Source organism: Neovison vison, chromosome 12, assembly GCF_020171115.1.
Source record: "Neovison vison isolate M4711 chromosome 12, ASM_NN_V1, whole genome shotgun sequence".
NCBI classification, from domain to species: domain Eukaryota; kingdom Metazoa; phylum Chordata; class Mammalia; order Carnivora; family Mustelidae; genus Neogale; species Neogale vison.
The window spans coordinates 127102039-127127793 of record NC_058102.1 but is presented as its reverse complement, the minus strand read 5'-3'; the positions used below and the strand labels follow the sequence as shown (position 1 = coordinate 127127793).

The 25755-nt window shown below is 38.0% G+C and overlaps 1 protein-coding gene across 1 annotated transcript in view; it reads right to left on the bottom strand.

Moving 5' to 3' along the window:
* The window catches only part of MALRD1 (MAM and LDL receptor class A domain containing 1), an 838152-nt gene that overhangs the window by 37956 nt on the left and 774441 nt on the right, over positions 1-25755 (bottom strand). The window contains exons 40-41 of the mRNA XM_044228594.1: positions 2213-2292; positions 2027-2123 (exon numbers count right to left, since the gene is read on the bottom strand). Coding sequence (XP_044084529.1) covers positions 2027-2123; positions 2213-2292 — 177 coding nt within the window. The remainder of the gene's footprint in view (positions 1-2026; positions 2124-2212; positions 2293-25755) is intronic.

Below are 25755 nucleotides of genomic sequence, written 5' to 3'. Positions count from 1 at the left end.
CTATTCTTATGTCCCTTCATTTTGTTTAAGTCTCCGTGTTTATTAATCTGTAGTAGGAAAATCAATTATGTCTTCTGATTTAAAATTAGTGGCCTTACCAAGAAGAGGTCCTGTGGTGCCTTTTAGAGCACTGCTCCCTGTTCACCAGAGCCAGTCACAATAGAGGCGTTTCCTTTATGTATTGCATGCATCCTGTTGTGGCTGAGCCTTGTTTGCCCTCTGTCCAGTTGGCTACAGTGGCCCCCTTTCTCTGTTCTGGGTAAGGTATGATCCTTATGCTGTTGAAGGGCCAATCCGTGGTTACCTTGGGCTTTAAGTTGGTTCAGACCAAATGCCTACCATCAGCCCATTTGCTGGGGCTGTGGTAGCATCAAATTGTAGGACGCTTTTCCTGCATCATTTCCTGAGAGGTTTTCATTGGTGAGTGGGGTCTTCACTGAGACCAAATATCTGCCTCCAGTCTGTTGGGGTTGCAGTGGCCCTGAGCTACAGGGTTTTTTCCTTGTGCTGTTCCCCATGAGGTTTTTGTTGGTGGATGATGTTGGCAGTCGTTTCAGATGTCTATCCCTAGTCCCCTGATGGGGCTGCAGTGGAACTGGTGTGTATGGTTATCTTCCCCTCTCCCCAGCTCCCCAGGGCAGGAGTCACTTTGGAGTGGTGCTTTGAACTATTGTAGTTGATTGCAGGATGATACTTGTCAGAAGCTGCTATGGAGGGATTCTTCCCCAGTGGAGCAGGTTGGATGGGATAGGTCTGCAGTAGAATGCAGGGCGTGTGGTGTTAGCAGGGGGTAAGTGACGAATGTCACTAGTTTCTAGCAGGGCTACTTGTAGAATGAGTTTTGACAGTCACTGCTTTGGAATGACTCCTGCCCAGCTGGGTGGGTATGATGGGGCCAGATCCATAGGAGAATGTGGGGTAGGGTATACAGTGTGAGCAAGCTAGATAACGAGTGTTCATGCTCATTCTTGAAGGTGTCTGGTTGTCTAAGGTGCCAGGGGGCCAGTTCTTATGTTTTTGGATAAGTCTCCTAAAAATCCTTGCCCTTGCAGCATGCATTCTGAGATTAGTAAAGAAATCTACTTCATGCATGCCCCAAGTAATTTTCAGATTGCTGCTGCTTTGCTATATTTTGGCTGGGTTGTTTGTTACGTTCTGTCTTTAAGGATGGCAACTCAGTTTCCTATTGCCTTCTAGCTCTTCCAAAGTAAAGCCTACTGATTTTTAAAGTACTCAGTTTTAAGCTCCTCTAGTTATTAAAAACTCCAAAAGTTAATCCCTGCTCATTTTTGGAGTAAAATATTAGGGGGACTGGTCTCTCCAGTGCAGTTTAATCTTGTGGGAGTTTGGTTCTTGACTGTTTGTGCCTCCCACCATTTTTGGTGTCGCTGATGCTCTAGAATTAACTGTACAGAGCCTGTTCTGCCAGTCTTTGAGTCTTTTTCTGGGTTAGTTGCACTGATGTGGCTGTTATCTAGGAGGGGAGAAGGTGAGCTTCGGATCCTCCTACTCCACTATCCTCTTGGGCTCTCTCCCTCTAGTAATTGGGGTCTTCTTAGTTTTGCATTAATTCTTTTGGGTACAACAACTCCTGGTCTCTGTTCTGTATATTACCTAGAACCTGGGAGTCTTGACCTGAAACACTGATGTTTAGAGTTCACTGGGAGGACCAAGAAAGCATCTCATTTGCAGTTCTGTTGCCTTCCCCAGGTGCCACCAGCAAGTGGGACACTGATACCCTCATGTCTCTTAATCTGTGGAGAATGCCACATTCCCTTTCTTGTCATCAAAACTGCTTTTAACACAATGTGGAAAGTAAACTTAAGGCTTTTTACTGAAAAAAGAAGAATGATTATTGTTAAGTAGGCTCCTACATTCTGCCCAGAAGGAAAGAAATACACAAAGCGTAGAAACACTAAAGTTACCTGCATATAAATGAAGTGAAAGAAAAACGAAGGAACTGAAATGTTTCAGAAAATTGTTCTGCCACAGTATATTTTATTTAGCAATCAAAGGCATCACTTACCTGACTGATACTTTTCTGTTTGCAAGAAAACACACAACTGCAACTATAATATGAATCATCAGGAAAGCTAATCCAATGCCCAGGAAAGTCCATATATCTGGAATTTCAAACCAATTAAAAAGATAAGTATGCAGTGAAAAACGTTCAAAATTCCAAATTTAAGCAATTAGTCACAGTATCACTTACTATTCTGAGTGTATGTGAAATCTGCAGGGGAAGGGTTAACCTTGATGTGGCATCGATTTCCTTTCCATCCTTGTCCACATCTGAAAAGGAGATAAAATGTGATATTTAAATTTTTAAAAAGTAGAAACCTATTTTAGCAGCATTATAATGGAATAAAATGATGAGTGTCAATAAATAATAATACAAGGAATGTGGGTAACTTTGATAAGAAACCAAAAAAAAAAAAAAGAAACCAAAAATATTAAATAAGAGCAAAAACAAAATTAAATTTTTTTTTCCAATTTATTTATTCAAAATTAAATTTTTATTATTTTCATAATTGAGATGATTTTTAAAAATATAACCTTCTTGAAATTATCTCTAAGGTGGGAACTTAGCTTTCACATGCTCTTCTGTTACTTTCAGTATTGATTTGATTTTTACGAACGTCCAATCCACTTTTATTGTTCCTTTATCTCAAAGCTAAAAACTAGTATTTTTCACTAACAGAATTTTTTTCAATATTGATGGAAATATTAAAATTATGTATTTACATAAATCAGACAGTATGTTTATCACTATGTCAGGATGATCCTTCGGTACATAGATTTGAAACCAGGTTAATAACATCATTGGGTATACCTGCAGTACTACTATGACTTAATTAATTTTGCTTTATTTGGGGACAGCATAATGAAACCTGGAATACTGGGAGTATTTCCTTTATGGGTGGCTTTCAGAACATTCCGAAATGGGGATTAGATTATATCTCAAAGGGAAATCAGGTTTATTTTTAAGCAGTAAATATGTCAGATTTTTTTCTGGTACAGTGTGTTTGTGTGAAAGCTTATGTATTCATTTTTTTTTATCAGAAATAACAGGATACAAATTATTTGTATTTGTTTAGTTGAATATTCTGCCAAGTTCATAGTACATCCAGAAATAGGATTAAAAGGTAGCTTTTGAATATGTGTGCACTGAAGCTGTGTGTTACAAGCAATGCTCTTGCAATACACAGTTGTGTATTTTCCCTCAATCTTTTTGAGCTTGAAAATTTGAATGCCTAATAGCAATTTCTGCACAAAAGCAGTAGCTTCTTTAAATATAAAAAGCTTAGAGTTTCAAGAAGATCCATAAGAAAGCCTTCTTTCTGGGACACCTAGGTGGTTCAGTAGGTTGGGTGCCTGCCTCTTGGTTTCAGTCAGGTCATGATCTCAGGGTCGTGGGACTGAGCCCTGCATTGGGCTCTGCGCTCAGCACAGAGTCAGCTTGTCCCTCTCTCTCTGCTCTTACCCCGTCTTGTACTCTCTCTCTCAAGTAAAATCTTAAAAATAAAATAGGAGCACCTGGATGGCTCAGTCAGTGAAGCACCTGCCTTGGGTTCAGGTTGCGGTCTCAGGGTCCTGGGATGGAAGCCCTGGATCAGGCTCCTTGCTCACCGGGGAGCCTGTTTCTCCCTCTCCTTCTGCAATGCCCTGTTTGTGCTCTCTCTCTCCCTCACTCTGGCTCAAATAAATTAAAAATATAAATAAATAAAATAAAGAAGAATGCCTTCTTTCCTTCACAGAACTAGAACAAATAATACCAGAATTTATATGGAACAACAAGAGACCATGAATAGCCAAAGCAGTCTTGAAAAAAAAAAAAAAAAAAGAACAATACTGAAAGATAAAATCCTGAATTTCAAGATATAATGCAAAGAAGTAGTGATCAAAACAGTATGGTACTGCCACAGAAATACTTGGACAGATAGAACAGGATGGCCCAGAAATAAATCCATGCTTATGTGGTCAATTAATCTATGAAAAAGGAGACAAGAGTATACATTGGGAGAAAGACAGTCTCTTCAATAAATGATTCTGGGAAAATTGGACATTACATGCAAAAGAATAAAACTGGACCATTTTCTTACACCACACACAAAAATAAATTCAAAATGGATTGAAGATATAAGTGTGAGACTTGAAACCATAAAACGCTGAGGAAAGCATAAGCAGTAATTTCTTTGCATTGGCCTTAGCAACATTCTTTTAGATAAATCTCGGGCAAGGGAAATAAAAGCAAAATTAAACTATCAGGACACCACCAAAATAAAGCCTTAAAAAAAGCTTTTGCACAGTGAAGGAAACCATCAAAAAACCAAAACGCAACCTAATGAATGGGAGAAGGTATTTGCACATGATACATCTGAATTAATATCTGACCATCAGGTCCTCATTGTCAAGTCATGACATTTTTCTGTAGCAGAAATCCAGATGGCCAACAGACACATGAAAAGATGTTCAGCATCAACTAATCATTTGGGATATACAGGGGAAAACCACAATAGATACCACCTCACACCTGTCAAAAGGGCTAGAATCAAAGAGAAGGAAAAAACAAGTATTGACCAGGATGTTCTTTAAAGGGAAAAAAAAAAAAAAGGAACCCTTGTGTACTGTTGGTGGGAGGGCAGATTGGTATAGCTACTATAGAAACAGTATGGAGTTTCCTCAAAAAATTAAAAATAGGAATATCTTATGATTCAGTAAATCCAGTACTGGCAATTTATGCAAAGAATATAAAAACAGTATTTTAAAAGATCAATCAACCATTAAGTTATTACTACATCATTTAAAATAGTCATGACAAGGAAGAAACCTAAAGTGTCCATAAAAGATGAATAGATAAAGAAGATGTAGTGTGTGAGTATGTGTTAGCCATATGCCATATGAAAGAATTAAGAGTTGCCATTTACAACAACATGGGTGTACTTAAAGGGTATAATGCTAAGTGAAATAAGTCAGACTGAGAAAGACAAATACCAAATTATTTCACTTATATGTGGAGTATTAAAAAAATGAAGAAACAAATGTCAGAGACCTCTAGGTAAAGAGGACAAACAGTACTTGCCAGAGGGGTGGGCAGTAGGGAATGGGCAAAATGCGTTAAAGGGAGAGGGAGAAACTGCAAGAAAAAATTTCCTTATTTTTTTAAAGTAAAAATACAGGATAAATTGTTTTGATGTCTCTGAAACAGAATTTTTTTGTATTTTTTTTTACTCTTGTCACTCACAAGATGTTTCTTTGTCATTCCTTAGTTTACATTGAATCTACATGCCAGTTTTCACATGCACAGACATTGTGAACTTAGTAATGGGGGACACTTTTTCCTCCTGGGTTATTTTGGCTCCTTTAGATTTTGAAGTTCCACTTCACTGGTGTCAGATCAGAACTACAACAATATTTAGGCAAATTGCAATTTTAAACAAATTGTACATGCTTGAATGTGCCTATAAGATAAATTCCAGTGGATGGGGTGCCTGGGTGGCTCAGTGAGTTGAAGCCTCTGCCTTCGGCTCAGGTCATGATCCCGGGGTCCTGGGATCAAGGCTGGCATAGGCATCGGGCTCTCTGCTCAGCAGAGAACCTCTCTCTGCCTGCTTGTGATCTCTGTCAAATAAATAAAATCTTAAAAAAAAAAAAAGGATATTAAAAAAAAATAAATTCCAGTGGAAAATATTTTGGAATACCAGTGAAAAACAACAGTAGGAGAAACTTCCAGGTAAGTTGGCAGAGTAGAAAGATCCCAAGCTCACCTCATCCCTTAGATACAAGTAGATAACACCCATGTAAAGTACAGATAAAGCAGAAAATGACCCAAAGACTGATGGAACAGACTCTCCACAGATAGATATAGAGAAAAGACCATTTTGAAGAGGGTAGTTAGGGCAGAGGTCTGGTTGGGAGCCAAACTGACCTGCAAGTGTGTGTTTTGAGGAGGGATATCACACATGTGGAGGGGAGAGGAGCACACCAGACACCCCAGGCACAGGGGAACCTTGCTGAGAAGATAAATCCCCATAACATTTGGCTTTGAAAACCAGAGGGTCTTAATTTCATGCATTTTCATAATCACTAGGGCTTAACACTTGAAATCAGCTGGTTTAGCTGTGGGAGAGCCAGAGGGGGATAGGCAGCAGAGTTCCACCCTTAAAGCCACCAGCATAACAGCTTCCCTGAAATGCAGTATAGAAGCAGCAATTTGAAAAACACCTAAGGTATATAGGAAGATTTATACCCTAATCTCAGAACATATCCTAGAGGGGCAGGGAGACTGTTCCAAGAACAAGAGTGGGTGGCACCATTTCCTTGCACCATCCCCCAGCCTAGAGACGATGATACCTGCAGGAACTGGTGCAACTTGATTACTCTCCACCTAGCTAGTGGCCTGACCCCACCTGCTCAAACCAGTCCTCACCAGTTTTCCAAAGCAGCCACAGGTCCCCTCCTACAGACTGGAACAGTACAATGAGCTTCACCCCGCCTCTGAATTTTTCTGCAGACCTGCCTCCTTGGCAGGAGTTTTGGCAGGAGTTTTCCAAAGCAGCTACAGGACTCCTATAGTAGACTTGCGCAAACCTTGCTGACACTGATGTGTAACCACTGTGTTCTCTTGCTGACCTGTCCTGTTCAATATGCCCTTGGCGAGAGTCCATCCAAAGCATAGCAGTGTGCAAGAAGCCCAGACAGCCACTAGCACTACTTCAAAGTGACTCCTGCACAGTGGAGAGGGGAAAAAACAAAAACCACAAATGTACCAGTTCAGTTGTAGCCACAGCAATGGGCTGGTGGCAGGTATCTACTCTGAATATAGGCTTTGCCCACCAATGAAAGCTTCTCTGGAGATGTCACTCAGGTGCTATTATGGCTCTGAAAAAAATTCCTGATCTGATCCAACTCAAGCTCAAGGTGGCCCCTGCCTGGTCCTTCAATAGAAGGGCCAATTGCTGCCCACAACAGAAGAGAGCCATTGAGCCAACTGGAATGATGACAAATGTGGCTCCGACACAGTGGTAGGGTACATGCAGTACTACATGCTACATCTCTGAAGTGTCAGGTTCTGGTGAATGGGGGACATAGCATGGCAAGACACTACAGGACCTCTTCATCTAGCCACTACTTTCTTTTTTTTTTTTTTTTAAGATTTTATTTATTTACTTATTAGACGGAGATCACAAGCAGGCAGAGAGGCAGGCCCCCCGCCGAGCAGAGAGCCTTATGTGGGGCCCGATCCCAGGACGCTGGGATCACGACCTGAGCCGAAGGCAGAGGCTTTAGCCACTGAGCCACCCAGGTGCCCCTAGCCACTACTTTCAAGAGAAGGAGCTATAGCTGAATATTCTAACACAGAGAAATACTAAGAGTGATTTAGACAAAATGAGACAGAAGAATCTGTCCCAAATGAAAGAAAAGAACAAAATCTCAGTAAAAGAACTACCCGGAATGGAGATAATATGCCTCATAGGGAATTTAAAGTAATGGTCAGAAAGATACTCCCTGAACTTGAGGAAAGAGTAGAGGATCTCAGTAACACCTCCAACAGAGAGATGGAAAACATAAAAAAGAAGCCATAAGAGACAAATAAATAAATGAAATTAAAAATACAGTAGAGGGAATAAGTAGTAGACTAAGGGAAGGAAAATTATGAATCAGCGACCTGGAAGACTCAGTAATGGAAAGCAGTCAAGCTGAACAGGAGAAAAAAATAAATCAAAAAATGAGAAAAAACATTAAGGGCGTTCAGCAACACCATCAAGTGTAATAACATTCACATTATAGAGATTCCAGAAGGAAAAGAGAGAGAAAAGGGGGTAGAAAATTTATTTAAATAATAGCTAAAAACTTTCTGAGTCTAGAGAAAGAAACAGAAAGCCAGATGCATGATGCACAGAGCCCCAAATAAAGCCAACCCAAGGAGTTCTATACCAAGAGATAAAGTAATTTTTTTTTAATATTTTTTTTTCAATTTATTTATTTTCAGAAAAACAGTATTCATTATTTTTTCACCACACCCAGTGCTCCATGCAAGCTGTGCCCTCTATAATACCCACCACCTGGTACCCCAACCGCCCACCCCCCCGCCACTGCAAACCCCTCAGATTGGAAGGGGAGATGAACCATGAGAGACTATGGACTCAGAGATAAAGTAATTTAAGTGGTGAAAAGTAGTGACAGAATTTTAAAAGCAGATCCCTACAAGGGAAACCCCATGTCAGCTGACTTCTTTTTTTGCAGAAATTTTGCAAGTCAGAAGGGAGTGGCATTATATATTCAAACTACTAAAGGAAAACAAATAAAACAAAAACAAAACCCAAACCTAAAACCAAGAACACTTTATCCACCAAGACTGTCATTCAGAATGGAAGAGATTAAAGAGTTTTTCAGAAAAACAAAAGTTAAAGGAATTCATCACTATTAAACCAGTCTTATAAGATATATAAAATGGGACCCTTTGATTTGAAAGGAAAATGTAGGCAGCAGTAAGAAAAGTAGGAAGCACAATAGCAGTAAAATTAAGTATATAAATAAAAATCAGTCAAGGGATTCACAAAATGAAAGAAGGTAAAGAATGATACCATATACCTAAAATGTGGGGAGGAGAACAGTAAATTTTAGTGCTTTTACCGTGGTTTCAAACTTAAGTGACCATTAACTTAATACAGACTACTGCATGTATAAATGTTATATATAAACTTAGCAGTAACCACAAATTAAAAACATGTAATAGATAAACAACAAGTAAAGAGAAAGGAGAATATAAGCATGTAACTCAAGAAAGCCAGCAAACCATGAGAGAAAAGAGTAAGAGAAGAAAGGAACAGAGAAGAACTACAAAACAACAACAACAACAAAAAAGTGAAAGGGCAGTAAGTACATACCAGCAATAATTACTTTGGATATAAATGGACTAAAAGCTCCCATCTAAAGACATAGGGTGGGCGCCTGGGTGGCTCAGTGGGTTAAGCCGCTGCCTTCGGCTCAGGTCATGATCTCAGGGTCCTGGGATCGAGTCCCGCATCGGGCTCTCTGCTCAGCAGGGAGCCTGCTTCCTCCTCTCTCTCTCTGCCTGCCTCTCTGCCTACTTGTAATCTCTCTCTGTCAAATAAATAAATAAAATCTTAAAAAAAAAAGACATAGGGTGACAGAATGGATAAAAAAGCAACACCCTATATGCTGTGTATAAGACACTCATTTCAGGGGTGCCTGGGTGGCTCAGTGGGTTAAAGCCTCTGCCTTCGGCTCAGGTCATGATCTCAGGGTCCTGGGATTGAGCCCCACGTTGGGCTCTCTGCTCAGCGGGGAGTCTGCTTCCCTTCCTCTCTCTCTGCCTCCTGGTGATTTCTGTCAAATAAATAAAAATCTTAAAAAAAAAAAAAAGATACTCATTTCAGACTTAAAGACATGAACACTGAAAGTGAAGAGATGGAAAAGCATTTATCATGCAAAATGGGAATGAAAAGAAAACTGGGGTCATAATACCTGTGCCAGAGAAAATACTTTATCTTTTTAAAATTTATTTTAGAGACAGAGAGTGCACAAATGGCCAGAGGGGAGACGGAGAGAATCCTCAAGCAGACTCCCAGATAAGCATGGAGCCTGATGTGGGGCTTGATCCTAGGACCTTGATATCATGATCTAAGCCAAAATCAAGAATCAGCTGCTTAACAAACTGAGCAACATAGGCATCCTGAGATAAAATAGACATTATTTTTTAATTTAAAATTTTATTTATTTGAGAGAGAGCACACAGCAGAAGGGGCAGGGAAAGGAGAAGAGAATCTAAAGCAGACACTATGCTGAGCACAGAGCCTTATACCGGGTTTGATCTCACAGTGCTGAGATAACCAGAACCTGAGCCAAAACCAAGAGGTAGATGCTTAACCCACTACAACATCCAGGTGCCCCCCCCAAACAAAGACTGTAACAAAAGACAAGGATAGTACATCATAAAGGGAAAAATCCAACAAGAAGATATAATTGTATAACATGGAAGCACCCATATACTGAAAACAGCTTTTTAACAAACACAAAGGAAGTACAGTAATAGTAAGGAACGTTAACACCCTACTTAACATCAATGGATCAATCATCCAGACAAAAGTAAAAAGGAAAGGGTGGCTTTGAGTGACACATTTGATTATATGGATATATAAACATATTCAGAACATCCCATCCTAAAACAGCAGAATACACATTCTTTCAAGGGCACATGGAACATTCTTCAGAATGGATCACACATTAAGCCGTAAAACAAGTCTTAACAAATTCAAAATACTGAAGTCACACCATGAATCTTTTGGACCTTAATGCTATTAAAGTAGAAATAAAATGAAATCAGGAAAGAAAACAAGTACATGGGGTTAAATAATATGCTACTAAACAATGAATGGGTCAACCAGCAATGCATAGAGAAAATTAAATACATGTAGACAAATGAAAATGAAAGATAATGGTCAAAAATCTTTGGGATGCAGCAAAAGTTGTTTTCATATAGCTATATACGGCTATCTGAAGAAGCAAGAAAAATCTCAAAACCACCTACCTTACACCTAATAGAGCTAGAAAAAGAATAAATAAACCCACAACCAGCAAAAGGAAGGAAATAAAGATTTCCTTTATTTAAGAGAAGAAATTTTTCTTTAAAGATTTCATTTGACAGAGATAGTAGGGAATACAAGCAGGAGGAGTGGGAGAGGGAGAAGCAGCTTCCCACTGAGCAGGGAGCCCAATGTGGGGCTTGATCCCAGGACTCTGGGATTATAACCTGAGCCAAAGGCAGGTGCTTAACGACTGAGCCACCCAGGAGCCCCAAAAGAAGAACTTTTTAAAATATAGAAACTAGGGATGCCTGAGTGGCTCAGTGGGTTAGGCTGCTGCCTTCTGCTCAGGTCATGATCCTAGGTCCTGGGATCGAGTCCCGTATCAGGCTCCTTGCTTGACGGGGAGCCTGCTTCTCTCTCTGCCTCTGCTTGCCACTCTGCCTGCTTGTGTGCACGTGTTCTCTCTCTCTGATAAATAAATAAAATCTTTAATAAATAAATAAATAAAAATAGAAACTAAAAGCCAAACAAAGATAACAGATTGATGAAACTAGGAGCTGACTAGTTTAAAAGATCAACAAAATTGATAAACCATTAGCTAACCTAACAGAAAGAGAAAGAGGACTCAAAAAAGTAAAATCAGAAACAAAAGGAAAAGTAACAGCTGACAACACAGAAGTACAGAGGATTGTAAGAGAATATTATGAAAAAATATTGGCCAACAAATTGGTCAACCTAGAAGAAATAGATGAACTCCTAGAAGCAAATAACCTCCCCGAAGTGAATCAGGATAGTCCAGGACCAGATAGCTTCAAAGGTGATTTCTACCAAACATTTAAAGAAGTGTTAATACCTGTTATTTTCAAAGTATTCCAAAAATAGAAGAGGAAGAAAACTTTCCAGCCTAATTCTATGAGGCCAGCATTATCCTGTTCCCAAAACAAGATAAAGATACTACAAAGACAGAGAACTAGAGGCCAGTATCTCTGATGAGCATGATGTAAAACTGTTCAACTTAATCCTTCATTACATCAAAATCATATGCCACAATCAAGTCGGATTTATCTCTGGGATGCAAGGGTGGTTCAGTTGTCACCAATCATGTGATGCATCACATCAACAAAAGAAAAGACAAAAAGCAAATGAGCATCTCAACAGAGGCAGAAAAAGCATTTGACCAAGCACAGCATTCATTCATGATTAAAGCGCTGGTACATCTACAGGGAACATACCTCAACATAATAAAGGTGATATATAAAAATACCCCAACCAACATCATACTTAGTGCTGAAAAACTCAACATAGTAGTGGAATTTGTAGCCCAGTAATCAGACACAAAAATAAATGGCATCCAAATTGGTAAGGAAGATAGGAAGATTAAAAAATACTTTCACTACTTGAAAATGAAATGATATTTATATAAAATCCTGAAGATTCCACCAAAACAACAAACCAACCAACAAAAAAACCCAGAACGGATCATTGAATTCTGTAAGTCAGTGGATAAAAAATCAATACACAGTACTCTGTTGCATTTCTATACACTAATATGAAGTAGCAGAAAGAGAACAATCCCATTTACAATTGCACCAAAAAGAATAAAATACCTAGGAATAAACTTAACTAAAGAGGTGAAAGATTTGTACTTTTTATTGTTGTTGTTCGTTTTTAAGTAATCTCTACACCCAACCTGACGCTTGAACGTATAACCAACTTTGAGATCCATAGTCACATGCTCTACCAACTGAGCCAGCCAGGTACTCCCTGTATTTTGCAAACTATCACACTTTGATCAAGAAATGGAAGATGACATAAATAGAATGATATTCCATATTCATGGATCAGTAGAACAAATACTATGAAAGTATTCATATTACCCAAAGCCTTCTACAGTTTTAATGCAATCCCTATGAAAATATCAATAGCATTTTTTATAGAACTAGAACAGGTAGTCCTAAAATTGGTATGGAACCAAGAAAAAAAAAAAAACAAATAGCAGAGTGATCTTAAAAAAGGAAAAAAAAATGGAGGTACCACAATTCCAAAATTTCAAGATATACTACAAAGATATAGTAATCAAAAGAGTATGCTACTTGCACAAAAATAGACACACAGATTAGTGGAATAGCATAAAGAGCCCAGAAATAAACCCACACTTAAACAAGGTCAATTAATCTTCAACAGAGGAGGCACTAGAATGCAATGGGAAAAAGAAGTTTTTCAACAAATGGTACTAGGAAATCTGGACAGGTATATGGAAAAGAATGAATCTGGACCACTTTCTTAAACCATACACAAAAATAAACTCAGAATGGATGAAGGACCTAAATGTAAGACCTCAAATCATAAAATTCGTAAAGAAAACATATTAATTTCTCTGACATTGGCCATTGAATCTTTTCTAGATAAATCTTAGGCAAGGGAAACAAAAGCCTAAATAAACTACTGGAATTACATTAAAATAAAAAGCTCCTGCAAAGCAAAAGAAACCATCAACAAACCAAAAAGACAACTAACTGAATGGAAGAAGATATTTTCAAATGATATATCTGATACAGAGAATCCAAATATATGATAAACTTAGATAATTCCACACCAAAACCACAAATGATCCAGTTTAAAAATGTGCAGAAGATATGAACAGACATTTCTCCAAAGACAAGACATACAGAAGGTCCACAGACATAAGAAAAGATACCTGGTATCACTAATCGTCAGGGAAGTGTAAATCAGAACCACAGTGAGATACCATCTAACACCTTTCAGAATGACTAAAATCAGAAACGCAAGAAACATTTTGGTGAGGATATAGAGATAAAGGAACCCTTGTGCACTGTTGGGAATTCAGACTATTTCAGCACCTGTGAAAAAAACACTATAGAGTTCCCTCAAAAGTTTAAAAATAAAATTATATTTGATCCAATGATCTTAATACTAATTATTTACCCAAAGAATATGAAAATACTAATCTGAAAAGACATAGGCACCCTATGTTTATTGCAGCATTTACCTTAGCCAAATTATGGGAGCAACCCAAGTGTCCATCCGTAGATGAGTGGAGAAACAAAATACACAGAGGAACACACACACAGGAACATTACTCAACCTTAGGAGGAATGAAATCTTGCCATTTGGAATAACATGGATATACTAGAGGATATAATGCTAAGTGAAATAAGACAAAGACAAATATTTGATTGTACTCATGTGTAATTTAAGAAACAAAATAAAGGAACAAGGGGAAAGGGAGGCATAAAACCAGACTCTAACTTTAGAGAAGAAACTAGTGGTTTGTGATCAGAGAGGAAGTGTGTGGGAGGGATGGAGAAATAGGGGAAGGGTATTATGAGTACCCTTATCATGACGGGCCTTGAGTAAGGTATAGAATTGCTGAATCACTATGTTGTGCAATTGAAACTAATACTGTCCTTTCATTATAATGGGAATAAAAAAAAAGGCAAAAACCACAAGCCATATGGGGAAGTCATATGCATGCTGCCTGTCTACCTGTCTCCCTTTTATTTAGCTATGCATATTTATAGATTTATGTATGTAAATAAAACCTGGTGATGAACAAGTGGGAGTATTGTATGACCTTTTCTTTGATGTTTCTTTGAGGAGTTTATACCGAAAAAATTTTGATGTTATTTTTTTTTCCAGAAATATGGACACTATGGATAAAAGGAAAGATAGAGGTTTAGTTGATGAAAGTTTACCTGTGAAAATAACAGGAAATAACCTTCCTTTCAGTAGGTACATAAATATATATCACTGAATTTTTATTTTTGTATTTACTTACTTATTTTTTACCAAGGACCAATTTTTGTTAAAGTATAGATCAAGTCATGTAACTGTGTGAAAACTAATGGAAAGGAATGGACTTTATGGGTCAAAATTAGTTTCAAAATATGCTTTTTTTCCCTCAGTCATCTGATACATGCTTAACATCTTAAATGAAATTATACACGAACATATGTCAAAACATAACCCTTTATCCCCATACACAGTTCCAGTCTCCTGAATGCATATGGGGATGAAGAGTTATGTTTTAACATATGTTTCTGCATGATTTCATTTAAGACTTTAAGCATGTATTATTTTTAATCTGTTAACATCAGATGATTGAGAAAAAAGTAAACATTTGAGCATCAGTTTGGTATGGAGATTACAATTTTTACCTCAGGATTTATATTTATATTAGATTTATTAGAACTTTTTGAATCTGATTTCATGATATAATTAAATCTCTGGGTTAGTGGGACCGGACAGTGACAGAATTTATGCTGTCTCCACCCCACATTTAAAGTACACACTGGAGTAGGGTCAGCACACCGAAACCAGTTGACTTCAACAGGTGCCAGGTCCCAGGCCCACACCAGCTCTGGTTGTGCTGGGGCACAGGAAAAAAACAAACAAACCAGGGTTTAAAAGAATGATTACCATATAAAAGCGCCAGCCCTAGAACTCCATCAGTGGTGAGGGTGCTACTACAATCCCCTCTGGGTAGCAGGGGCTGATGGACATAATCCATGTTCCCCCCGCACCTTGAAATCATCGACCAGTAGACAGTCCCGTTCCCTGCCTGGCCTGCGACCTCAGTGAACCCTGGGCCCCTACCCCCCACCAGCCCCAGCTGTCTCACCAAGGAGGCCAAAGCGCGGTGCACAGTAGGATACCCCTGGTTAGTGCTCTGGACCACTCCAGCCTTTGTGCCACGGACACACAGGCACAAAGCACCCTGGAACACTCCAGGCCCATAGCACTTCGGCTTTAGACAGCTTGCTTGGGCACCCCTGGATCAACATGCTCTCGAACCTTCTGGCTTTGGAACCAACTGCCCTGCCAGGGTGCCCTGGTGTGAAGCACCCAGAGAACCCCTGGCCCTTACCTGCACTGGTTCCACTCACGCCGCCAGGGGATACCTCCTGTGCGGAACACATGAGAACACTCCTACCCTCACTGGCCTTGGCTTCAGTCCTGTGGCTAGGGCACCCCCTGTGTTGAGCACTCAGGGACAGCCCAGCTTTTACCCTGTTCAGCATCAGCTCTCCTGCATGGGCGGCCCCAGTGGGACTGGGACAGCCCAGCTTAAAACTGCTTCAGCTTTAGCTGTCCCGTCACGGCACATTTGGCATAAAGAGCTCAGAGACTACACTGGCTTTACACAACTGCTTTAGATTTACCTGTCCTGCATGGGTGCTCCCTGCAGAGTGCCCCAGCACCCCTCGGCCTCTGCCCCACCTCAGCTCTAGGCACCTCTTCAGGGTACTCTCTGTGTGGAGAGTCCTGGAACATGATGGTTTCACTTCAGCCTTATTTATCCTGCCAAGGCACCTTCTGCATGTAGGGTTTTGAAACACCCCAGTTTAACTATCCTGCCAGGGGACCCACTATGTGGAGAGCCCAGGAACCCAGCCAGCCAGGAAAAGTAACCAAGAACACATTATCTATATAGGGAATGGCCATACACAAGACCATTCCTTGAAGTTCAGAAGGAACTGTTCCACCTAATCAATGGAAACACAAAATATAGCAGATCAGGGAGACAGAAGAATATTCTCCAAAACATAGAACATGACAAAATCTCAGAAAACTAAATGAAACAGAGATAAGCAATATGCCTGATTAAAGATGCTTACTGGGCTAGGGATGAGAGTGGCAGAACTTAGTGAGACCTCCAATAAAGAGATAAAAAAAAATAAAAACCAATCACAGTTGAAGAATACAATAACAAAACATCCTCTGGAGGGAATCAGCAGATGAATGGATGCAGAAGAACACATCCATAATCTGGCAGACAAGTGAATGGAAAGGACCCAAACTGAACAGCAAAAAGAGACAATAATTTTTAAAAAATTAGGAAAGGTTAAGTGATCTCTTGGGCAATATCAAATGAACAAACATTTGCATTATAGGGGTCCCAGAAGGAGACAGAGAGAGGCAAGAAAACTTGTGATGAAATAAGAACTTACTTGTTCTAACTTAGAGAAGGAAATAGACACCCAGGTTTAAGAAGCAAAAAGAGTTCCAAATAGATGAACCTAAGGAACTCTAGACAGAAATGAAATCAGTAAAGTTAGAGCATACAAAATCAATATCCAGAAGTTGGTAGTGTTTCTACACACTAATGATGTAGCAGAAAGATAACACAATCCCATTTACAATTGCACCAAAAGTATTAAAATATCTAGAAATAAACTTGAGCAAGGAGGTGAAAAACCTGTACTCTAAAAACTATAAAACATGAAAAAAATGAAGATGACGTAAACAAATAGAAATTCCATGAGCTTGGATTGGAAAAATTAATTCTGTTAAAATGCTCATACTACCCAAGCAATCTATGTATTTAATGCAATCCCTATCAAAACACCAACAGTATTATTTCAGATAATTAAAACATAGGAGCCCTAAAAACTTGTATGGAACCATGAAAGACTCCAAAGAGCCAGAGCAGTCTTGAAAAAGAATACAACTGGAGGTATCACAATCACAGATTTCAACATATACTACAAAGCTGTATTAACCAAAACTCTATAGTACTGGCGCACATACACAAAAATAGATACATAGATCAATGGAACAGAAGAGGAAGCTCGAAAATAAACTCACATTTATGTGGTCAGTTAATTTATGACAAAAGAGGCAAAAAAGGTACAGTGGGAAAAAGTCTCTTCAATAAATGGTCCTGGGAAAACCAGACAGGTACATGGAAAAGAATGAAACTGGACCACTTTTCAACCATACACCAAAATAAAGTGGACTGAAGATCTAAATGTGAGACCTGATCCATAAAAACCCTAGAGAACACAGTAATTTTTCTGACACTGACTAGCATTTTTCTAGATAAGTCTCCTGAGATGAAGGAAAGAAAATTAAAATTAACTGTTGATCCTATGTCCAAGTAAAAACCTTTTGCCCAGCAAAGGAAACAATCAGAAAAACAGAAAGGCAGCTTACTAAATGGGAGGAGATATTTGCAAATGATATATTGTATAAGGGATTAATATCAAAATATATAAAGAACTTACACAACTCAACCCCCAAAAATCCAATTAAAAATGGAGATCTGGAGAAACATTCTTCCAAAGACCTACAGATGGCCAAAAGACCATGAAATAATGGTCATCATCACTATCATCAGGGAAATGCAAACCTATCCCACAATGAAATATCACCTCATCTCTCTCAGAATGGCTAAAATTAAAAAGACAATAAAAAAATGTTGGTAAGGATGTGGGGAAAAAAGGAACACTGTGCACTGCTGGCAGGAATGTAAATTGGTGCAACTAATGGGGAAACCGGTGTGTAGGATCCTTTAAAAATTGAAAATGAAATACCATATAATTCAGTAATTTCACTACAGGCTATTTACCCAATGAATATGAAAATACAATTTTGAAAAGATCTATGGACCCCTATGTTTACTGAAACATTCACAATACCAAAATTATGGAATCAATCTAAGTGCTCATTGATAAATGAATGGGTAAAAAAGATGGGATACACACACACACACACACACGCAGGAACATTATGCGTCAATATGAAAGGATGAACTCTTCCCATTTGAGGCAACATGGATGGACCTAGAGTGTATTATGCAAAATGCAGTAAGTTAGACTGAGAAAAACAAATGCCATATGATTTCACTAACATGGAATCTAAACAAATGAAAATAAATTAATAAGGAAATAAAAAGCAAAGTCACAACCTGTAAAAAAAAAAAGAATCTTTGTATATTAAGACCCAGAAAATGTAAAATGTACTATCTCAACTAGACTTCAATGGAACAGGTAATAACTTATTCCAAAAAATGAAGTGCTTATATATGTATTATATAACTGTTTCAGAAAAACTGGTTATGCAGTATATACAGAAATCACCTATAACTGTTGAGATCTGGAGAGACAGGTTCAGATTTTTTTCAGATTATTAAGGGGATCCTAAAACTAGATTTTCCAGTCCTTTGCTACAGTATATTTTTCAGCTATAGTTCCTCTAATCTTGTAGTTTTTTAATGTAGAAGGAAAATCCCTTCTGGAGTACGCATTTTTTTATATATTCCACATTAGATTTATAGTTTGGCATAATAGCACTACACTTATTTTTCTTCTTATTAGGCATTTCTATTATAACATCATGAGTATTAAATTCATATATATGTTTTTATGTTAGAAGTCTGTATTATTCTACATTTATATCCCATGCTTCAGAAAACCCCCAATATACAAAACCCAGTAGGAATAATGTATTGAATACCTGCTATTTGCTAAAAAACAAAAATTCCAAATGTTCTAATATCTTATTTGTAATACAGTAATGTTATAAGGTAGGGATTATTTCTCCATTTGATGATTGAGGAAATAAGGCACAGAGAGATTGAGCAGGAAGTTACCCAGAAGTATATTCTGAGTAAGTTTTATATTGTATCTCTTTGGCTTCTCAGGAGATGTTCTTTTTACTACTTGGCTTTCCTTCCCATAATCTTCCTAAAGTTTATAATGTTAGTTAACTTGAAAATTTTTTGTCTGTTAGAGTAGAAACACTAGGAGAAATTTTTTGTCTTAATGGTCTGAAAATGTCCACTTATCAATTAATGCTCACCCTGGAAGCATCTCTAGGTTAGAGGGCACTCAGATGTGGCCCAGGGTGGGGGGGGGGAAAGTATCAGGTGAATGAATTTGAGGCAAGACTCTGCCACTTTCTACTTATGTAGCTTTGGAACAGTCACATAATTTTAGTTTTCTGTTATAAGCAATAAAAATTACAACTCACCTCGTAGAATGCAGATGAAAATTAAAACAGTGACATGAAAACATACTGTTAACTGTAAATGTTATTTATGCCAAGCTGTTTGACACTCAGTCTTTTGCTTTCTGGTACAAATCATGGTCACGCCTGCTCCTGCTGACCTTATGCCCACATACCCTAACAGACTGGTCCTCACATTCCTGCCCTATTTTCCATTGTTGCCTGAGCCATCGTTTAAGGATTAGGAAGCCATGAAAAGCCTTCGCCATAGCTTCTGTTTTGATGACTTATTAATTATGCCATTAAAAATATTTTTACATATGAATAGGCCTGCCGGTTCTTCATCCAATACACATGGGAGGGAAGAAAAAGCAGGAGGCAGGTGTTGAAGATGCTTATTGCTTGCCCTGCACATTCCTCTTCCTACCACCCCCTGGTGGCTTCTACCCCTTAGAGTACTGCAGGCAGGGAGGGAGTAATGCTGGCTCAATGCAGCATGAAAGCATCAGCTCAAACCAAGTGTTTTCTGGGCCGCAGGCTGAGCGGATGTCAGCAGAAAGGGAGTGGGACAATTGAGGTAAGCCCTTAAGGAGCCATCCTTATTGTCATGGGTGAATTCATTTTAATAGAAAACAAAAAAGCAGGAAAAGCCACTATATAATCTCCGAGCCCCAAAGCTCTGAAATTCCACATTGAGTACCAGTGATTAATTTGCTTAGACTAATTTCCTGTTGATTAATTAGTTACAGCGTATTTTGTAACATTAAGAATTAAGTAGGGTCCACCTGAAAGAGAAAGATAAATGTCCCACTCTATCCATGCATGAGGGCCTGGGTTTTTTGCACAAACAGGAGAAAGGGAGAAATAAAATATAATAAGACTCAGCCAGAGCCAACACCCTAAATTCAAACAGGCCTTCTGCTATTAATAGGTTATAACTGAAGAGTTATGAAACCATTTATTTCTCAGTCCGCTTGGTAACACCCATTCATTACTCACTAACACCTGAAAAAGCTCCTCCCATCCATATTGTCATTTGTGTGCCAGCCCTAGCCTAAATGTCTCATTGCCAGGGAAAACAAATGAGCTGCACATTTTCTAAACATGTGTTCATGGAGTAATTTGGTGGGAACTGGCGGAGGGTTTACTCTGTTTTTTAAAGGAGTTGAATTTTTGTGTAAGTCTAAAGTAATAAGACAAATCAAGGGCTAATATAGAGGCAAAGTTATTTCATAAAAATGCTGATACTGCATATTCAAATCTAGAAGGGATTAGAAATATAAATTAAATGATGTGATCCAATATTTTTCACTAATACAGGAGAATGCATTTAAATGCATTTTTCCTAATAATTATGAAATTAAAGGGAATCTTAATCCTACTCTGATAAAGGACATTCGAAGCATCAGAAAGAGATAAGAATTTAATACTAAATATATATATATATAAACAGTGTCTGAATTCCCATATCCATTCCTCTACTCCTACTTCATCATCTCAGTCACAGAAGTTCCATAAAATTACCTGGTAAACGTATCTAACATATAGTCTCCTGCCCCCATCCTGCTTAGACCATGTGGCCAGAGTCCCCTATCGCTCTACAGTAACAGGTTCCTGACTGGATGCCCTACCTTCAGACTGACAACTTCCCTGATTTAAATCCTTTACCACCTTCTCACAGCTTTCAAAATCCTGTCCAGACAAAGCAGTTTTACACAGAGGCTCTTATTTGATATGACCTCTTAATAGTGGAGCTCGTATGATCTCAGTTCTGCTTTTGCTCATAAATCCTTTAATCTTTTTAAGATTTATTTTAGAGAAAGAGAGAGACAGAGTGTGCAAAGGGCAGGGGAAGGCCAGAAGCAGAGGGAGAGAGAATCTCAAGCAGACTCCCCACTGAGCACAGAGCCTGATGGGGGACTCAGTCTCACAACCCTGAGATCATGACCTGAGCTGAAATAGAGTCAGACACTCAGTTGACTGAGCCACCCAGGTGCCCCAATACTTTCCTCTAATTTAAAACCCCTTCACCTGAGAGATAAAATCTTCCACACTTGGAGAACTTCCCGTTATATCTATTCTTACTGGCCCAAAGATGGCTTTACTCCTTATCAATCTGGCTGACTCATTTTCCCAGTAAGGACATAGACCAAATAACATTTATCCCTGAAAAGCTTCCTTGGTGCCTTGTCTTTGGTTCCATGGCACCCTGCCAATTCCTGTGACAGCACTTACCACACAGTACTGCAAATGTCGGTTTCCTTATAAATACTCAGTTATTGAAGGAATCTGCACATAGATATTTGATGAAAATATTATTTTTTTTAAAGATTTTATTTATTTGACAGAGATCACAAGTAGGCAGAGAGGCAAGCAGAGAGAGAAGGAAGCAGTCTCCTTGCTGAGCAGAGAGTCCAATGTAGCACTGGATCCCAGGACCCTGGGACCATGACCTGAGCCGAAAGCAGAGGCTTTAACCCACTGAGCCACTCAAGCGCCCCTGATGAAAATATTATTATAGTCATAATAATGGCAGTTAACATGTGGATGATGTGTTACAGTGATAAAAGCACTTTTATTTTGTTACATCCATTGTCTTGTTTAATCATTTAGGATAGTTATTGACACTTTTCCATGCATTAAACTTAACCTGGAAAGTTTGTTAAAACACAGATTGTTGGGTCTATCCCCAGAATTTTTGATTCAGTAGGCCAGGGGTGACCCAATAATTTAATTTTTAATAATTCTGCCACACTTTCAGAACAATTGCCTTTGACCATTCCTATGTGGTTAAATGTTATTGTTCCCAATTTATAGAGGAAATTGAAACTCAGAGAGCAGTGACTTTGTAAGTGGTGAATTCAGGTCCTGGGAGCTGCTTAGTTTATGGTCTTGTCATCTTGTCATTGTTCTATATGAATATTCATGAAATACTAGACTCCATTTCCTCATAAAAAGCAGTGTATATATTATCAGATTCTGTCCTTTGGGGATAATAAGTTGAAAGTGCAAATAATGGGACACCTGGGTGGCTCAGTTGGTTAAGCATCTGCCTTTGGCTCAGTCATGATCCCAGGGTCCTGGGATCAAGTCCCACATCGGTTCCTTGTTCAGCAGGGAGCCTACTTCTCTCTCCGTTTGCCGCTTCCCCTGCTTATGCTCTCTCTCTGACAAATAAATCTTTAAAAAAAAAAATGCAAATGACTTAACTGCAATTCCACTTGAACTGTTAGTTCAAGATGTAGAGGATTACAAATATAGGAAGGAAGCACATTCAAACATCATTTCAAATTATTATAGCACCGTAGAAAAAAATGATTACTTCAGAGTAGAAACCAAGCAATAAAAAGTGTTCTTTTGTTTATCTTTTGTTCAGACAGATTGGTGAGTGGTGTTGTGGCTGATGTAACACTAAAAAAAACATTTTTAATTAAAAAAATAATCTTAAGTTGATGTTTTGAGCTTTATGCTTTTACTGATTTTTTTCAGCATCTAAAGTTATGAAGTAATATTTCCCTGGAGTTGAATGGAAGAAAAAAAAAGGAAGAAGAAATAAGAAAACTAACTCACAAACCGGGCAACTGAAAATGGGTTGCAAGTCAATAGAAAGTAATCTTTTTCTAAGATGAAGAAGGTCAGCACATTGTTTTTTAAATTTTGTTTTTTCTTGTGGAATACAGTACTAGCAAAAAATAGGGTTTTGAAAATTTTCTCTGTCATCATATGAAGTATGAAAGAATTTTTTTTTTTTTAAACACAGGTTCTGATTTAGGTTAAGCAAGATCTTATCCATGTTTTCTCTCCTTCACACTGAAATACACATGAAAACACACATACAAGCACAAATGGAGAGGCTGAAAATCAGGAAAGACAATGAATTGCTGGGCTCTCTTAGGAACTACCACTAACCACAGTATCCTTACAGGTCAGGTTTACAATCCATGGCTGTCTAAGACTCACTTTGATCTTTTGGTAAAGTAACAAGGTCCTTTACTTGCTCAGGTAAAACAAGAAATTTTCTAATGGCTTTCCAGCAAACTAACGCTATACTCTTTGTTCCCTAAGCAATAATTCAGTGTCTTCGTTTGCTAGGCCTTGTTCTAAGTGCATTGCTGTCTATTAAATCTCATGCTTTCTGGCCTCCAAACTCACTCAGCTTCATTAAGATAATGTTCTTCCCTAAACACACTAAGCTTGTTCTTGCCTCAGACACTTAATGTTTTCTGCTTTTTCTGATAATTAAGCAGTTTACCCAAATCTTGGACTAGCTTAAATTTTCATGTAATTGTTATCTTGGCTTAAATTATACCCTCTCGGAAAGGCCTTAATCAACAAGTCTATCTAATACATACTACTGCCGGCATTCCTTCCCCATGCCTTTCCAGTACTGTTGACTTGAATTATTTTTTATTACATTTGTTACTGCCCCAATTTCATGCACATGCACACATGTGCACCTGTATGTATACATATTTAAAATATATTTGTAAGTGTAAATATTAATTGGAAGTGTAGATTATATATGTGAAAAATAAATTTATGTATTATGTGTGTATATATATATGTTAAATTATATGAAGAGAAACTTGAAAAATCTCAATGGTTTTGTAATGATAATATAAATTATAAAATTGTTAGTAGAAATTCACAGTAGTTCAATAGCACTTATTAATAATACATGATACTGAAAAAGCCTTAAAAACTGCTTCAAGATGAGGCTGTTTTGTTCTTTCAAAGTTTCAAAAAAGGTAATGCTCATGTTTTAGATGCTGTTCCAGAAAATAAAAGTCTAGGCTGTTTACTTCATGGGGCAAATGTTTGCCTGATAACAGAACCTCAAAAAATAATTTGGCTCCAAAGAAAACACAATGTTACTTATAAATTTCAAAATCCTAAATAAATTCCCAGGAATCTGAATACACTATGATGTAAGATTTAGTAAAAACTGGGATGCCTGGATGGCTCAGTTGGTTAAGCATCTGCCTTCAGCTAAGATCATGATCCCAGGGTCTTGGAATCAAGTCCGCCATCAGCTCCTTGCTCAGTGGGGATCCTGCTTCACCCTCTGCCTCCTGCTCCCCCTGCTTGTGTTCTCTCTTGTGCATGCTGTCAAATAAATAAATAAAATCTTTAAAAAAATTTAGTAAACACTGCCTCTTCCTTAGGTATGCAGTTATAACCCATGAGGAAGAGGCAAAACAATCTGTATAAGGAGATCTTGTGAGTTAGTAGTATAAATACAGTAGAAAATCTGCTCTGCTCTTTTACCAGCAGATTCCCTTCCAATGTTTCCATCTTGAAATCATGATACTGAGGAATTTTCTTAAGCTATAAATGAATAATAAATAATTCTAATGTTATATAAAGTCTTCTAAATAGATAAAGTGGGTAATAGCAATAAAACTACCTTGTTATTAATGAAAAGTCCCCTAAAATATTTATTTGTCTAGATCAGTTTATTGGTGAATTCTCTCAAATTTCTAAATAAACAGAAAATTTCCAAATTATATGAGCCCTTCTAAACATATGAAAAGATATGTTTCATAAAGCTATATATCTGTTACATAAATCACAAATAGGATATCCACAAAATCACAGGTCAGTCTCATGCCAAGATGTGCAGAAGTCTCAAAATACAGGAAAAAAAATCTATTAAGGAGTCTGAAGACCAGATAGTTGTGTGTGTGTGTGTGTGTGTGTGTGTGTGTGTAATTCCACTGTTTATGTATCTGTTGTTAGAGTATGTCATGATCTTTTAAGACTTCACATTCTTGGACAAAATGAAGAGTCCTGGTGTTCAATGTGTAAGCCTGGTAATGTGGAAGCTCCAGGTGACTGGCTGGAGTTGGCACAGCGGCAGAATCTCTGAATAAGAACAGGGTGGTGTGCCCAACCAACAAAAGTCCAAGACCAGATGGTTTCACAGGTGAATTCTATAAAACATTTGAAGAGCTGATACCTATTCTTCTCAAACTATTTAAAAAAAAAATAAGGAAAGCTTCCAAATTCATTCTATAATGCCAGCATTATCCTGGTACTGGATAAAGACACCACTAAAAAAGAACTACAGGCCAATATCCCTGATGAAAGTTAATGCAAAATCCTCAATAAAATACTAGCAAACAAAATCCAACAATACATTAGCAAAATCATTCACTATAATCAAGTGGGATTTATTTCTGCAATACAAGGGTGGTTGACTATTCACAAATCAATCAATGTAATAGATCACATCAATATGAGAAAGGATAAAAACCATATTTTTATTTCAGTAGTTACAGAAGAAGCATTTGACAAAGTACAACATCCATTCATGATAAAAACCCTCAACAAAGTAGGTCTAGACGAAATATACTTCAACATAACAAAAGCCTTATATGAGAAACTGACAGTTAAATCATACTCAATGGGAAAAAAACTGAGAACTTTTCCCCTACAGTCAGGAACAAGA